At 37.1% G+C, this 17832-nt stretch overlaps 3 protein-coding genes across 3 annotated transcripts; all 3 read right to left on the reverse strand.

The window, feature by feature from the left end:
• Positions 1 to 58: 58 nt before the first annotated feature.
• Positions 59 to 4448, reverse strand: LOC119997313 (receptor-like protein 14). Its single transcript, XM_038844238.1, has 9 exons — positions 3995 to 4448; positions 3726 to 3887; positions 3471 to 3626; positions 3307 to 3381; positions 3083 to 3214; positions 2876 to 2950; positions 2626 to 2778; positions 2379 to 2528; positions 59 to 2285 (listed from the first exon to the last, which is right to left on the reverse strand). Exons 1-9 carry the CDS (start codon positions 4341 to 4343, stop codon positions 154 to 156), a joined length of 3384 nt encoding a protein of 1127 aa, XP_038700166.1. The 5' UTR covers positions 4344 to 4448; the 3' UTR covers positions 59 to 153.
• Positions 4449 to 6334: 1886 nt separating this feature from the next.
• LOC119997028 (receptor-like protein 2) lies at positions 6335 to 9805 on the reverse strand. The gene is made up of 4 exons (XM_038843799.1): positions 9337 to 9805; positions 8730 to 8937; positions 7367 to 7466; positions 6335 to 6442 (listed from the first exon to the last, which is right to left on the reverse strand). The coding sequence occupies exons 1-4, from the start codon at positions 9803 to 9805 to the stop codon at positions 6335 to 6337; spliced, it is 885 nt and encodes a 294-aa protein (XP_038699727.1).
• Positions 9806 to 10014: 209 nt separating this feature from the next.
• LOC119997029 (receptor-like protein 14) lies at positions 10015 to 10716 on the reverse strand. The gene has a single exon (XM_038843801.1). The coding sequence runs from the start codon at positions 10714 to 10716 to the stop codon at positions 10015 to 10017; it is 702 nt and encodes a 233-aa protein (XP_038699729.1).
• Positions 10717 to 17832: the final 7116 nt, after the last annotated feature.

The raw sequence follows: 17832 nt of genomic DNA on the forward strand, positions 1-17832 counted from the left end.
GATGAGAAATAAAATTATAAAGAACACGGGAAATAAATACAACAAAAAAATCCACAAATGAGAAAGAAAGATGCAGACAAGGATTTTAATTAGGTTTTTCTGTGATCACATCCATTACAAACTGAAATACAACAAATTCAGTACTTCTACCACTTAATGGAACTTGTCCACCACAAAATAGTAACAAGTGTTGAAACATAAGTCAATGTGATAAAACCATGCATGTCGCCAATGTGAATTTATGAACAAGACTATAGCTACACCAAATAGTGCCACGGTGTAAGTCACTGCAAAGGTTATCCAGAAAAACGTCATGTCCATGAAACCATCTTCCTCGCTTTCTTCTTTCAAGGGATATGTAGGGGGAGTTTTATCACAGTTGTTGCTCAATGGAAGTCCACAAAGAAGGGGATTTCCTTCATAACAACTATTGCTAAATGTCGCAAACTGACCTTTGAAATCAGGAAGTGGACCTGATAATTTATTATGTGCTACACTAAACACCGCCAAAGTGTTTATTTCAGTCAATTGAGGGGGAATTCGACCCTTCAAGTCGTTGTAGGAAAGATCCAAACTTTCTAACTGCTTGAGGTTTGAAAACGATGTAGGGATTGAACCATTCAAACTGTTGTGAGATAAATTCAAGGCTCTGAGAGCAGTCAAATTTCCAAATTCAGGGGGAATTTCTCCGGAGAATCGGTTACAAGAGAGATCGATTCCATACATGTGATCCAGAATGTATCCTGTGTAATTAAGGGAGTTACCCTTTGATGTAAACTCTAGCTCTCCTTTCAATGTGGACCTGATATAGTTGAAGCTTATCGACTCTCCAAATAATCCGTGCTCACCTATCTCAAAAGGGTACCAGAGGTGGGATCCCGAGATAAACGAAAAATTACTTAGGCATGGAGGCAAACGTCCAGAGAGGCTATTTGAGGACAGATCCAATATGTTTAATTCATTCAAGTTGCATAAATGAATAGGAATATCACCATGGAACTGATTTCCTCGCAAAATAAGAATCCCCAACTCAGAGAAGTTTCCGATCCAATTTGGTATTTGGCCACTGAAATTATTCTCTCCAAGATCCAAGGTAACCAAAAAGGGCAAACCATAAAAGGATTGGCTCATTGGCCCGCTCAATTTGTTTCTTCTCAAATGGATATGCTCTATATTTATCAATTCCCTGAAACAAGATGGTATAGACCCAGATAAATTATTCCCAGAAAGATCCAAGATTACAAGGAACCTTTGTGTGCAGAATTCTGGCGGAATAGGACCATTGAATTGATTATCAGACAAATCAATTGTGTACAAATGCGACATATTCGCTACCCATCTGGGAAGCTTGCCTGATAGAGAATTATCACTCATATCCAATACTCCCAGATTTCCTAATGATGAGAGATCAGGTAACTCTCCAACAAAGTTGTTGCCGTCCAATTGTAAAATTTCAAATCTACACAGGTTAAAATTGGCAGGAATGTGCCCAGAAAAGTAGTTGTTTGAAAGCTTCAAGAGCGATAACCAAGTCTTAGCAAATAGCACTTCTAATTCACCAGAAAGTTGATTGTCTGAGAGGTCCAAAGATGTTAAGGACTTTAGCTCACCAAAACTTGCAGGTATCGTACCTTGAAAGGAATTCTCAGATAGATTTATGATCCGTAGATTCGGGAAAATAGAAGAAATGTTTGACGGAATCTGACCCTGTAACTTGTTTTGGGATACGTCTATTACAGACATGTTTGGATTAGAATGAGATGGCAAACGAAACGGGCCGAAAAACGAGTTATTAGCCAAGGAAACAGTTTCTAATCTTGTGTTGTTCTCTAACAACCAATTGGGGAATGCCCCACTAAAGTTTGCTCCGGAGAGGTCAAGATATCTCAACTCGAATTGGTGGTGTAGGAAGTTGAGAGAATTTACATTGGAATTATTCAGTATGCAATTTGACAAGATCAATACCTCTAGTTGGAATTTCGGAGTCCAAAGTTGAGAGTCAGCTTCATCAATCAACTCGTTACCATCATTAGCCAGGAAAGTTTTTAGACTTGAGTGGTTTGCGAATGGCTTGAAGGATACTTGAAAGTGATTATATTGAATCGAGAGGTATTCAATAGACTTGAGATTGGATATGGGGCTGGACACAATATTTCCTCTGAATCGGTTGTTAGAGAGATCCAAAATTCGAAGAGATGACAGATTTGCCAAACACGACGGAAGTGTCCCTTCAAGTTCATTGTGACCAAGATCAAGCTCCTGCAATTTACTTAGTTCACACCAGCCTGCAATTTAATCATAATATGTTACCATCACAATTTGATAAATGAATTTGAATTTTGTTGTGGATATGTATAGTTGATGAGAGATTTGTTTACCTCGACCGGATAGGGTGCCTTTGAGACCACAATTACTCAAGTGAAGAACTTTGAGAGAAGTGGAAGATCCAACATGATTTTGGAGAAAATTTTTGTGGAGGCTAGAATGGTCTAGAAACAATTCTTCCAAGGTACTCAAATTAAATAACTCTGCAGTATGCATGTTAATTCAATTAGTACACATCCACAAGCATTTCGTAGCAAAAAAAATTCACAAATCCCATCTATATAATTTATATTTTCATACCTCGAGATGTATTTGTCTCATTCAAAATATTTCCTCCAAGATCAATTGTCTTGAGAGTTGATAGTGCCCCCAATGACTTTAGCAGAGTGCTTTTACCATTGGTTGTGAGAGATGCCAGACCAAGCACCTTTAACTTGTTCAATATTGTTCTGTCTGCAATTCAAAAATAAAATTTTCACAAATATATATCAAATGAATAGAAGACACAACTGAACTACAATATATCGTTTCCATATATATAATATATTGCCTTCTGGACCCGTAATCTCTTCAATGTTGTTGCCATCGAGCCGTAGCTCCTCCAAATTCCTTAAACCTGCCAACTCTGAGTGAATTTAAAAAAAAAACAATAAAACAATTGAATCAGTTAAGCCGCAATAGAGTATTATCAAGTAATTAAAATGTGTTTACAAACATGGATTTCATAAATGCATGTATTAATAAATTTTCTAATTACCTTTAAGGTGTATTGATCCTGTCAATTGATTCCCCGACAAATTCAAAGACTTGAGATGCGACATTTCAGTAAGAGAGAAAAACACACTGTTGTTGACGTAGTTATCGCTCAAATCGAGTAACTCCAGATCACCTGTAAAACTAAATTACATTCGTTCTTGAATTGGGTGTCATAAATCTGCAATAAAAAAAAAAAACAAAAGTTGGCGATGTAGAGTTCATTACCTTTAAAGGATACAAAGCCTGTAATCTCATTTTTAGACAGGTCCAACTTCTTCAAGTTGACCAGATTACTTAAATCTGTTCAAAAAAAAAGTAATTAATTGAAGTATTAAATTTGGAGATAATACGTCAAAAAGGCTCAATTAATTAACTGCTTATTCACATACCCTCCATATCAATAGTTCCACTTAATTGGTTGTCTGCAAGATTTAAATCTTTTAAAGAAGAAAGACCACGCAAGGATGACAAGAGGCTGTTGTTGAATTTTGTACCACTCAAATCAAGAGTCTCTAAATTCCTTAATTGCCATAGACTTTCAAAACCTGTCATATAATTATTATGCATTGAATTTGAATATTTTGGCAGATATATTTAAGGAATTAAGTAATATAATATCATCCAATTATGGATATATTCTTTACCACTGTCATCTAAGGTTGCTCCCATTTGATTAAATTGGTTTAAAGAAAGAGATTTGAGAGAAGAAAAGCCACTCAGAGATGATATGATGTTGTCCTGGAAATAATTCGAACTTAAGTCAAGGACCTCCAGTTTCCTCAACCTCGACCACAGTATTTCAAATCCTGCAAATAAGTCCAATGATACTCTAATGAGAAACTTTAATTAGAAGATATACTATACACGTATTGATAAAAAAGAAATTTAAAGAATTGAAAAATAATGGAGGAACCTTGGTTCTCCACACAACCATCTAAATAAGTGTCGTGTAAGTTGAGACTTGTGAGTTGTTCAAAGGGAAGAAAATAAGAAGCGTTGAGATAAACATTCCCGTTTCCGGTACTCTCAAGAGAGAGCTTGGTTACTCTTCCAGTGGTGGCGTTGCACTCCACCCTTTCCCATTCACAACAATCTGAAGAATTACCCTCGGGCAAATTCAAGCGTTCAAAGGTAGATTTGAGTTGTAAGAGAGCCTCCCTCTCTTGGTCGACACATCCATGACTCCAATCCAACCAATTTAGCAGCACCAATATAATTACCACCGCTCCTCTCCAACATTTCAAATGCTCCATATTTTTCATATTTGTGTATAGAATTGATGCTTCTACATGGATTTATATATATAGATATTAGGAGATCATGCTTGTTGAAAACTTGCAAAACGTCTACTTGGAATAGTCTATTTTGGCCCAACCCCTAATTTCACGTTCAATCAATGTGATGATAAGAATGGAGTTGCCAATTATGACCGTTATAATCGATGTCGTTGTCACCAACTACTCCCATTTACTTATTATTGGTCTTTCTATCATTTACAATTTTCACGCGTTTGGCAAATCTTGACTTAGAACAAACAAATATCAATTAATCTCTCCTCCCCTAATTTCGCCTTGACTTGTTGCAATGTGTCCAAATCTCGTTTATATTTCACTAAATCTCTTGTACACAGACAAAGACCAATTACTCATAAATCCCACATAATTCATTGTATTGAAAAATTATACCCTAGCAATAAAAGAAAACAGACTGCACTATATGTAGACATTATTCATGAACCTCTAAATAATGTATTTCTTTGATGGACCGCAGAGTTTTTAAGTCTGGTCCTCAAATGGCTTTATCACATCCTTGACACTGACATCATGAGTTGTCAATCACCTGTCAATGTATTGTAATTGTACAATACTTTCACTCATGCTTCTATATATTATATTAGTCAGATTTTTTGATGTATAATTAATTAGGGGTATAACAGATTTTCAAATTTATTTGCAAAATAGTATTTGATGTTATTAACGGTAGCGTCATTTGTATTTTTTTTTTAAACGATGATGCTACTGAGAATAACGTCGTTCATTTTTTTTTTAACTAAATTGCCTAATGATGCTTCTGGCTACTCTAATCAATGTCTTTAATTTTATTTTATTTTTATAAAGATGAAGCTATTCACAATAACATCATTAACTTGTTAGATTAATGATGCTGTTATAAGCAGCGTTATTATGCTTGATGATTTTCACTTTTCGATCTGGAGTCCAGCTCCTTTAATATCTCTTTATTTTCTTTCTAATAATGTTCGTAAATTGTAATGCTCCTAATCTGCTATTCGCTTGCTCAATCCTCACCCCCAAAACCCAACCTCTCTCGTAAATCAACAAACATCAACTACTCTGTCCGCAAAATTTTTCTAAAAAAATCCACACTCTCAACAGATTTTCATGATCAACAAAAATTTTACGCTTTTCTCGCATGGACATGAAATGGGTACGAAATGGGCATGGTTGCGCTTTTCTCGCATTCAGATTTTCATGATGAACAAAATTTTTAAAGATTCCTCCTCCAAGATTGATGCTGTGTAATAGGCCCGAAGCTCGACCAAGGGCCGACCCGAGCCTGAAGTCTGACCTATAAACCCGAAGTATGTGGGCTCAAGGCCGGCCCGATGCCGAGACCTAATTTTAGGTGCTCCATATTTTTCATATTTGTGTTTATAACTGTTGCTTATATATATATAGAGAAATTCTTACATAAGGGTCTAATATAAGGGTGTAAAATAGGGGTCTATATTTACATTGTTGATTTGAAACATGTGAAACCCAAAACAGTAGACTACACTTGTCATCTCATTCATCAACATCATTAAAACATAATCCTTATTTTATACTCTTACATTAAACCCTTATGTGAGAATTCTATATATATAACACACACAACTAGGCTCTCTTACGAACGCCCATATTATGGACGTCCGGGTTTAACACTAAATTGTCTGTGCCACTGGTTTGGACCTCACAAAGTCATTGAAAAATGGCACGTCCGTTACTTTGTGCGTGTTAAATAATTGAAATAACTAATTAATCCATTATCATTATTGTAGTATGCATGTCATGCATTTATTTGGTATTGGTCTTGGTCTTCCTATCATTAATTTCATTGTTCTTGATTTCCAGATAATTAATAGCGCTATCTCTCTCTTCTTTGTAGCTTTCGATTAAACCAAAATTGAAACTTTGCGTATTTTTTGCGCTTCCATTATAATTTACTTTACGCCAACCTCGTAACTCTATTTGATTCAGATGGTGGGAACACAGGAACAAACTGCTCCAATCAAGTATGGTGGAGTCCTGAGAACTTCTCTCGGACTGGAAGGGGATCGAAAAGATGTAAAGTATTCAGAAACCTCAAAAACAGTAAGTGAAATTCAGTATTAAGATCACTTAGCCTCTGATTCTTCGATGAGTAGCTTTTTATCCTTCTGTACCCCAAAGATTATATAATGTGTATCAATAAGTTTCGCAAAAATGCCCAAAAAATTGGTTTTGTAATGATCCATAAGGCCGAGAGGGTTTTGATAACAATGCTAGCTTTGAATATATCTTAGTCATGTTGGTATTCGCTCTGTTTTTTTAATCGATCGAGGAACCATCCAATCTAGTATACCTTTTGGACAGTTGAGTATGTGTAAATCGGGATAGGGGGCTGGAATTAGTCCAGCCAATTCCACCAAATCACCACCATTCAATGCATGATTGCATTGGATTTGACAACACCACATCTCACCATTCAATGGTGCAGATTTGGTGGAATTGGTGGAATAATTTCAGCCAATTTTTTTCCGCGTAAATCTTGGATTGCCAAGACAATCTGTACCACACTGACGACGAGTAACACTGGATCGAAACTCATGCTATTACGAGTTAATAGTCCCACATTGGTTGGGCAATGGTTAATAAAGCTAAAGAAAACTCAAGAAGTAGGGTCGTGTCATCTATGCTTGCCCCCCAAAACTCAGGAAACCCTGAATGAGATACCTTCAGTTGGGTCGAACGCCCAACCTAAGGGATCCAAACACCTTTAGCCCTGTAATATAACCAACAAGGCTATCGCCCCGTGGTTCAACTAAAACTTGATATGGTTGTATACTTCCTTACCAAAATAAAATATAGGTGTGTTTGGTGCAGACGACATCGCTGTGTGGCTTCGCTACACCAAAAGATACAGCGGATCCATTGTGGGAGCATTTTTTGCAGCGTTTAGCATTTTATTTTATTTTATTAACAAAAATAAGATGGGGCCCACTAGAATAAAAGAAAGTTGCCAATACTTTCAACCCAACCCATGTAACAACACCAACACAATTAGCACCACTCTCATCCAACATTTCAAATGTTCCATATTTTTCATATTTGTGTATAGAATTGGTTCTACATGTATTTAATAAGATGTAAGAATGTCAGGCTTCTTAAACACGTCATGCATTTACATAGTTTTGCTCTCAATTACTATCATTTACCAGCTAATAAATAACTTGTAGGGTTTGGCACGTCTTGACTTGGGGTCTTCCTATTCTTGAGAATGGTTTGGCGAGTCATGACTTCGGGTGTGAATCACTTTACTTCCCTTGTGAAAAAAAGAAACCAAGTCATTTCTTGACTTTGGCTGTGTTAACGTTTTTAGCGGTGCACAAAAAGTAAATTGCATGGAAATTAAGTAATAAGGTGTTGGTCTATTCAATAGAAGGGGGGAAAAAGTAATAGCGTGTTGAATACAATAATTGGTCAAAAGTTCCATAGCCCACAAAGAGCCTTTTTTACCCACTTGAAAGTCTCTGGATATTGGGTTCGTAAAATCACATAATATTCCACATACTTTTTATATTTGAGTTTTGTTGGTTTAATTACAATTGAAAAATGAATGTTTTGAACTTATATACGACGGTCAAGAATTTTCATTTTTTTCATGTTGAATTTGATTTTTATTTTGTAAAAAAATACCGTTGAATTCGTCATGCTAAACAATACGTTATACATATTTTCCGATTTTTCATAATTTTTTGAAATTTTTTAATGCACTAACCAAAACAGTACGTTGGGTCTAGACGTCTAGTGTTCTTCAACGTCACTGGACGTAACCCGAATCCCTGGTCTTCTCACTTCTTCTAACTCCTTGTTTTGCGAAATACACTCCTTGAATTCTTCTTCGAGGAGAAGAATTTTGGGTAAGATTGGCTGAGCCTCCATGAATTTTGAGAAATTTATTTGAACCCCACGATGGCATTTAATGATTGTATAAAAACGCACTATATATACACAAAACAAAACAAAAAATGCACAAACTTTTGAATTTTCAACCCTAGGGGAAAAACACATGAACCATCCGCTATCTTAACAATCGAGATGAGAAAGAAAATTCTAAAGAATGCGGGAAATAAATACAACAAAAAATCCACAAATGAGAAAGAAAGATGCAGACAAGGATTTTAATTAGGTTTTTCTGTGATCACATCCATTACAAACTGAAATACGACAAAGTTCAAAAAAAAAAAAAAAACCATTAATCTGAGGCATAAGACCATATTCTAAACTTGTACAACTTGATGGAACTTGTCCACCACAAAATGGTAACAAGTGTTGAAACATAAGTCAATGTGATAAAACCATGCATGTCGTCAATGTGAATTTATGCACAAGACTATAACTACACCAAATAGTGCCACGGTGTAAGTCATTGCAAAGGTTACCCAGAAAAACGTCATGTCCATGAAACCATTTTCCTCTTTCAAGGGATATGTAGGGGGCGATGCAGAATGAGTTTCATCACAATTGTTGCTCAATGGAAGTCCACAAAGCAGGGGATTTCCTTCATAACAACTATTGTTGAATGTCGTAAACTGACCTTTGAAATCAGGAAGTGGGCATGATAATTTATTATGTGCTACACTGATCAACACCGCCAAAGTGTTTATTTCGGTCAATTGAGGGGGAATTCGACCCTTCAAGTTGTTGTAGGAAAGATCCAAACTTTCTAACTACTTGAGGTTTGAAAACAATGCAGGGATTGAACCATTCAAACTATTGTGAGATAAATTCAAGGCTCTGAGATTAGTTAAATTTCCAAATTCAGGGGGAATTTCTTTGGAGAATCAGTTGCAAGATAGATCGATTCTATACATGTGATCCAGAATGTATCCTGTGTAATTAAGGGAGTTACTCTTTGATGTATACTCTAGCTCTCCTTTCAATGTGGACCTGATAGAGTTGAAGCTTATCGACCCTCCAAATAATCCATGCTCACCTAGCTCAAAAGGGTACCAGAGGTTGGATCCCGAGATAAACAAAAAATTACTTAGGCATGGAGGCAAGCGTCCAGAGAGGCTATTTGAGGAAAGATCCAATATGTTTAATTGGTTCAAGTTGCATAAATGAATAGGAATATCACCATGAAACTGATTTGCTCGCAAAATAAGAATCCCCAAGTCAGAGAAGTTTCCGATCCAGTTTGGTAGTTGGCCACTGAAATTATTCTCTCCAAGATTAATCAAATCGGTCATACCAAGAAATTGTGTCATTGGCCCACTCAATTTGTTTCTTCTCAAATGCACATGCTCTATAAATCCCAATTCACTGAAACTAGGTGGTGTAGACCCAGATAAATTATTCCCAGAAAGATCCAAGATTACAAGGAGCCTTCGTGTGCAGAATTCGGGCGGAATAGGACCATTGAATTGATTATCAAACAAATCAATTGTGTACAAATGCGACATATTCGCTACCCATCTCGAAAGCTTGCCTCATAGAGAATTATTACTCATGTCCAATACTCCCAAATTTCCTAATGATGAGAGATCAGGTAACTCTCCAACAAGTCCGATTGTAAAATTTCAAATCTACATAGGTTAAAATTGGCAGGAATGTGCCTAGAAAAGTAGTTGTTTGAAAGCTTCGAGAGCGATAACCAAATCTTAGCAAATAGCTATTCTAATTCACCGGAAAGTTGATTGTCTGAGAGGTCCAAAGATGTTAACGACTTTAGCTCACCAAAACTTACAGGTATGGTACCTTGAAAGGAATTCTCGGATAGATTTATATCCGTAGATTTCGGGAAAATAGAAGAAATGTTTGACGGAATCTGACCCTGTAACTTGTTTTGGGATATGTCTATTACAGACATGTTTGGATTAGAATGAGATGGCAAACGAAACGGACCGAAAAACAAGTTATTAGCCGAGGAAACAATTTCTAATCTTGTGTTGTTTTCTAACAACCAATTGGGGAATGCCCCACTACACTTTGCTCCGGAGAGGTCAAGATATCTCAACTCGAATTGGTGGTGTAGGAAGTTGAGAGAATTTGCATTGGAATTCTTCAATATATAATTTGACAAAATGAATACCTCTAGTTGGAATTTTGGAGTCCAAGGTTGAGACGCGACTTCATCAATCAACTCGTTACCATCATTAGCCTGGAAAGTTTTTAGACTTGAGTGGTTTGCGAATGGCTTGAAGGACACTTGAAAGTGATTATATTGAAGCAAGAGGTATTCAGTAGACTTGAGATTGGATATGGGGCTGGACGCAATATTTCCTCTGAATCGGTTGTTAGAGAGATCCAAAATTCGAAGAGATGACAGATTTACCAAATACGACGGAAGTGTCCCTTCAAGTTCATTGGACATATACTATGGAGAATTTCTTTCTCCCTAAAATATAATATAAGATAAAGAAGTGGGTGAAAATCCAGATGAAAATGATGTTGGAAATATGATGCGGACGTGGTAAGCAAAAGAGAAAGAACAAAGCTAGGACAGTTACTACAGGGCAATTCACCAAGAACTGGCCGTGTAGCAATAGAGAGAAAATTCTCTATTTGTGTTTTATTCAATCAATAGCTACCTCCCATAATATGCATAACATAATATAAATACTCAAAAGAAATTAACCCTACGTCAACTACTAGTACCAAAAAGGAAACACAATACTATTAAGACTCCTAAACAAATGGTAGCTAAAATAAAGAAATAAAGGAAACTAAATCTTGAGGTATCAATCAAGCCTTCTTGTATCAATCAAGTCTTCTTGTTACGATCCCATGCCAAATAGAAGTGCTCAGCAGCTGCAACTGCATCATCCTCCCCCACGACAACAGAATTTGCCCGCAAATTCGCAGAATCATCATCGTCTGAATTATCACCCGTATAAGGCAACAAATGGCGTACATTGAATACATCGGCCGTACGAATATGACTGGGAAGCTTTAAACGATAAGCGTTGGGATTAATCTTTTCAACAATTTCAACGGGGCCAATTTTTCGAGCATCCAACTTGTTATATTCACCCGCGGGAAACCGATCTTTTGTCAATACTGCCCACACGAAATCCCCCACATTATATTCAACATGGCGACGGCGGAGGTCTGCCCTGTGCTTGTAGGAAGCAGTAGACTCCAACAATTTGAGTTTAGCGAGTTGGTGACCATGCTGAATGTTGGTAACAAAATTGTCAGCACCACCATGAATTTTAACAAGCTCCGTAGGTGGGGCAAGGTCCAGTGGAGAACGCGGATGTAGGCCATAAACAATGAAAAATGGGCTCTTACCGGTACTTCGGTTAATGGAGTGATTGAAAGCAAATTCAACTTGATAAAGTGCTTCATCCCAGGACTGTAAATTAGCTTTCACAAGGCAGCGCAATAAATTCCCTAACGACCGGTTCACCACCTCCGTCTGCCCATCTGTTTGAGGATGATAAGCACTACTAAACGTCAGCTTAGTGTTGGATATACGCCACACACTTCGCCAAAAATGGCTCAAGAATCGAGTATCTCTATTGGATACTATAGTGAGAGGTAGCCCATGTAGACGATAAATCTCTCGAAAGAATAATCCCGCAACGTTAGAGGCATCGGTCGTTTTTTTGCACGCAATAAAATGAGCCATTTTGGAAAATCGATCCACGACAACATAAATAGAATCCATACCCCGTCGAGTGCGCGGAAGTCCCAACACAAAATCCATACTGACGTGAGTCCATGGTTGATCCGATATGGGCAAAGGAAGATATAAGTCAGCATTGGTTGAAGTCCCTTTAGAAAGTTGACAAACACGACAATTTGAGACAAATCTGCTCACTTCACGCCTCAAGGATGGCCAATAATAGGAATTGGACACAAGCTGGAGTGTCTTATCACGACCCATATGACCTTCCTCATGCATCTCCCGTATGATCTTTGCTCGAAGGCTAGACTCAGGCACACAAAGTTGCAACCCCCGAAATAAGAAGCCTTGGAGCACCGAATAATCAACTGAATTGCCGGCGGTGGCCTCCTCCCAAATTGGAGCAAAATACGCATCAGATGCGTATAAGGCAGTAAAGGACTCAAATCCCACCACTGTATTTTTCATGGTCGTGAGCAAAGGACTCTTGCGACTAAGAGCATCAGCAACTTTGTTCAAGGCGCCAGACTTGTGCTTGAGAACAAAATTAAACTGTTGTAAGAACCCAACCCAACGTGCATGTCTGTCCGAGAGCTTGTCTTGGCTGCTAAGATACTTCAGTGTCAAGTTATCAGAATAAAGAACAAACTCTTGATGCAACAGATAAGACTTCCAATGTTTAAGAGCTTGAACTACAGCATAAAACTCCACATCATAGGTAGAATAATTTAACCTGCTACCATTCAATTTTTCACTAAAGAATGCTATGGGTCGGTTTTCTTGACTTAGGACACCACCAATACCAACCTTTGACGCATCACAATGTAACTCAAAAGGCCTTGAGAAATCCGGGAGTGCTAGAACAGGTGCGGTGGTGAGCTTTTCTTTAATTGTTTCAAAAGCGGCAGTTGCTGCAACATTCCAATTGAATTTTCCAGCCCTCATACAGTCAGTTATTGGCGCCATAAGGGTACTAAAGTGGGGAATAAACCGACGGTAAAAGGACGCCAGCCCGTGGAAACTCCTCACCTCCGACAAGTTTTGCGGTATGTTCCAACTGCGTATTGTCTCCACTTTCTCTTCATCAACAGCAATACCATCACCGGAAACTATATAACCCAAAAAAAGGACACTACTTTTCATGAAAGCACATTTTTTAATCGTTGCACATAAACTAGCTTGTCGTAGGGCAGTAAGTACTTCTCGAAGATGTTGTAAATGTGCATCGGAGGTAACACTATATATAAGAATATCATCAAAATAAACAACGACAAACCTTCCAATAAAAGGCCGTAACACCTGATTCATAAACCTCATAAATGTGCTTGGTGCGTTGGAGAGGCCGAAAGGCATGACGAGCCACTCATATAGCCCCTCTCGCGTTTTAAATGCAGTTTTCCACTCATCCCCCGGCCTTACTCGAATTTGATGATAACCCGACTTTAAATCCAACTTGGAAAAGATCGAAGCCCCACTGAGTTGGTCTAGCAAATCATCCAACCTTGGAATAGGGAACCTATAACGCACTGTGATTTTATTTATCGCTCTGCTGTCTACACACATCCTCAAGGTATAGGAAGTAATGAAACTATCGCTCAAAATAGACTCTATGCGTATGCCTTCAAGAATGACAGCACTAAGGTGACTGATGGGGTCAAAGCACTCAAGTGCATGCTAGTAAGGATGGAAAAACAATGAATTAGAAGAGTGTCGATGTAAAATCTACACGACGCACACGTTAGCAGCAGAAGTCCAGGCAAATCAAGCCCGCTCCATGGCACCTGACAAGTCACGCCTGCTCCATGGTACATGGCAAGCTATTGGCCGTAAGTGGGTCTATAAGGTTAAATTAAAAGCATACGGTACTGGGACTAAGCTTACTAGAGATAGTGGTTTTAGCATTAGCAGCTATTCATGTCAGTATTTGCACTGGTTATAATGTAAATAATGTTGTTTTTCTCTAATTCTGCTCATTTATGTAGACGAGCATGAAGATTTCGAGATCAATCAACACCTAGCTACATGCTATTTACGAAATATGCTAGGCATGCAACGGTTTCCAAAATTAATGTCAATTCACAAACCACAAATCTCTACACTCAAATTGTGAAAATATAGAGGCCACTCGACATGTTATTTAGGGGCGAGTATCCCTTGAGCAAAAAATCAAAATTTCTGGTCTCTTGACAGGGATCACTGATCTTGTGGACATAACTCATAAGCATAAAGGTCCATAAATAAGTAATATATAGTAATATTAAATGCCCTGTCTGGCTCTGCAATTTTCTAAGTAAAACCAACAACTAATTCAAATGGAGGAGCACAATAAAAGTCTTAAGTACATTAAAACATAACCAAAAAGCCCTAAATGTTTGTAACTAACCTTGATGAACTATCCCAGCAGTAAATGTTCTCGGTATCCAATTGGAGAGACAAGGATCAAGAATCATACCCAATTGTGCTCCACATCCGTTTATTAGGTTCGAGCTTCAGAATGACAAATCAATTATACGGAGAAATAAGATGGGAGCCTAAAAATTGCAAATGTACAAGTAGTTAGGGGACATAGAGAATTCCATGAAAACATTGTTAGTGATTGGTGGGGAGGAGGGTGGAGAGAAGGAGGGAGAGTTGACGGATCGAGTTTAACACAAGAGGGGGGGTGAATTGTGTCCCCAAATTCCAATTGGAATCCCTTTTTAAAATTTAAACAAATTAATGACAATTAACACATAGCACACAAATTTGGACTCTAATGATTATCCTAATCAATATTCAATCCAATGTAAGATATGATACAATATAATGAATGACCAAATATCAAATAATCAAGATTTGCACAAAACAGATTTTTCAAACAATACACTGCGCACAGATTTTTCAACTCAGGTTTCACCTATCAAATAATGTCGAAATGCAACAAAATTTTATATGCAATGTCACAACACCTTAATAAACACTATATCAAAATTTCAGATTAAAATTCAAAGTTTAAGTAAGTCTGCTAATCTCGGACAGATTAGAGTTTTGAAAATCCTGCAGTTTGAAACAAGTAGTAAATATAAACAAGTAAACAAAGAAATCAACACAGCGATTTATAGTAGTTCGGAGACCCTTCTCCTACGTCTACTACCTAGATTCACCAACCTAGGATTTTCTCAACTCCACTAAGGTGTGGTTTTAAGAGACCCACAAAACTCCTTACACCAAGGGTTTCTAAGAACTCCCTCAAACTTCAATGTTTACAATTTCCCTTAACAAAGGGAATTTCTCAATGGGATTTTCAGCCAAGGTTCTCACAGGTTACCTCAAAGGTATTTGGTGTGGAACTCTCAAGATTACAGCAACACTCTCAAAGATAGGATTTTAAGAACAAGAGAGATTTAGATTGTAAGCAAACAAAGCCTAAAGGATATAGGAACTTCCCTTTTACAAAAGCAAGAATAGTGAGAAGTCCTTGATTGTAGAGGCTTGTATTGGAGAAGATTGTTGTAGCAAATAGCAAGAAAGCTTGATGATTGATGAAGTTGATAGCAAGAGGTTTCTCTCAAGGATAATTTTCAATTTGCTTCTCCAAGTTGTATGAAAGGGAAGATCCTCTTTTAAAGGCAATTCTCTCCTATGCTTGCAGCCATTGGATCAAACTTCAAGAGTTGATCTCTACCATCCATTGCAGCTCCTAATCTTGGTCATTGATGATTTGAGCAAAAAAATCTCCACCATAGAGCATATAGACGTTGGAAGCTTGAGAGAAGTCAAGTTGTACCTTTCTTCCATAAGTGTTGTCATAAGCACAACCCTTTGATCAATGTATGTCTTCAAATCTTGACCATTCAATCTCTCTTTAATTCTCAACCATGGATGTAGATTGTACTATGTCATCTTGTCCCTTCATTTTGAATCATAGACTTCAAAAGTGATCCCTTAGTCAAGGATCTTGTTTGATTGCACCAACCTAACTTTCTTGGTAGCACATGTCTTGAGTGAAAATGTCAAAGATCTTGTTTGATTGCACCAATTCTAACTTTCTTGGTAGCACATGTCTTGAGTGAAAATGTCAAACAAGAATATATCACTAATGATAGAGAGGACAAGGTTTGTCCCACACATTTGAAAAGAGTTGTATCTCCATGAAGACCACAACCAATAGCCTCAATGTTTGATTCATTCAACTTGATTAAGTGCCTTAGTGGAAAGTTGGCAAATATAGGATTTTTCATAGTTTCCTAGAGCTCCAAGCTCATTCTTAGAAACAGGACTTTGACCACTCTTCAACATACTGAATTCTGAGCCATATGAGACCACAATGATGATTAACCTACAAGGAAATAGGAGGTAGAACTCCCCAATTGCATGTAAGCTCAAAAGAGCTTCATATAGAGCGCATAGGTTAATTACATTAGAAAAACAACCCAGAAAATTCATATTACTGTATGATAAATCATTTTATATGTATTAGAATGTCCATGTAAAATTTCATAACAATCGGAAATCGTTTGGTCACTCAACCAAGCAATTTGATCACTAATAGTGAAACCGATAAATTCTAAGTGTAAATTCAAAGTCATTTTGCAAACTCAGTGTAAATGACCTTTTCTCTTGAACTTTACTAAATCAAATATGTTCATAGTGATGAAACTAAGATGCACACGAAATTTCATTTAAATCGGAGTTCATTTGGTTCACCACGTTCACAAAGAACACATATGCACAAAATTAGGTAAAACCTAGTTTTGGCGGAATTTAAGCATATGACCAAATATATATGTGATGCACTTAATTTCTCATGATTATAGTCCTATAACATATATTAAACCTTCATGTGCATGTGGTTCAAGTTTCAAGTCATTTGGACCTAAGTTGGTTAAGATATGATAATTGGAAAATTGATGCTCTAACTTAGTCCATGTATGTTTGTTTTCAAAACTTAATTTCCAGCACTATCTCAAAAATATATAGTCATTTAAATTCAATTCATATAAATCAAATATTGCTTTAATGTTTCATTATCATTTATAAATGATTTAATATCATCAAAATTAGACATATAGGACCATAGGTCCAACAAGAGTGTCGGTGGAGAATTTCCGATGGAGAGAATGGAGCAGTGTGAGGTCACGGAGGATGTATTGATGAGGGGGCTAGAAGACAGAAAGAAACATGCTTGATTTTGGTTTAGTGTGGCTGTGTAGGAGAGGGAGGGAGTGAGCCGGCCGCGTTTTCATATTTTTCAACGGTTATAAATTGGGTTTTTATTTATTTATTAAAGTTACATTTTCAAAAACAAATAAATTTAAAGAATTAACTTGTTGAAATTCATTTGTTTCTTAGTTTTCAGTAACTTTATTTTCTAAAACTGAAATCATCTTTTTGTTTTTAAAAACCAAAACTACATACACATGTTTTGTAAAAGTTTTATCATAGACCAGGAAACACTTTTCATTATTAAAGAGTAACATTTTTGAAAATAAGATAATTTGATCTGTTTATGTGTCTCTTCCTCAAATAACTACGTACGCCGATCTAATAGAAAGACGACGACGACGATCTCGTACTCAACAAATGATCTAATCAAGGATTTTGGAGAAAATGAAAACGAGAGGGTCTCGCAGATCACGGTGCCGATTGACAGAGCCAATGGCGTCTTCTTCTTCACATGCAGAGATTCTCAAGGGTTTCGTGGCCGATTTTCTTGGTGGGTTTGATGATGATGCAAACAATTATTGGAATGTGGAAGAACGGTTGAGAGAGTCAAGGGTTTAGACCTTGACGTTTGATTAGGTGGAAAATTCTTTGTTAAATCTATGTCTCTATTCGTGTACATACATGTCTCCGTTTGTGATTATCACACCAGCAAAG

The sequence above is a fragment of the Tripterygium wilfordii genome, chromosome 4 (assembly GCF_013401445.1).
Source record: "Tripterygium wilfordii isolate XIE 37 chromosome 4, ASM1340144v1, whole genome shotgun sequence".
NCBI lineage: Eukaryota > Viridiplantae > Streptophyta > Magnoliopsida > Celastrales > Celastraceae > Tripterygium > Tripterygium wilfordii.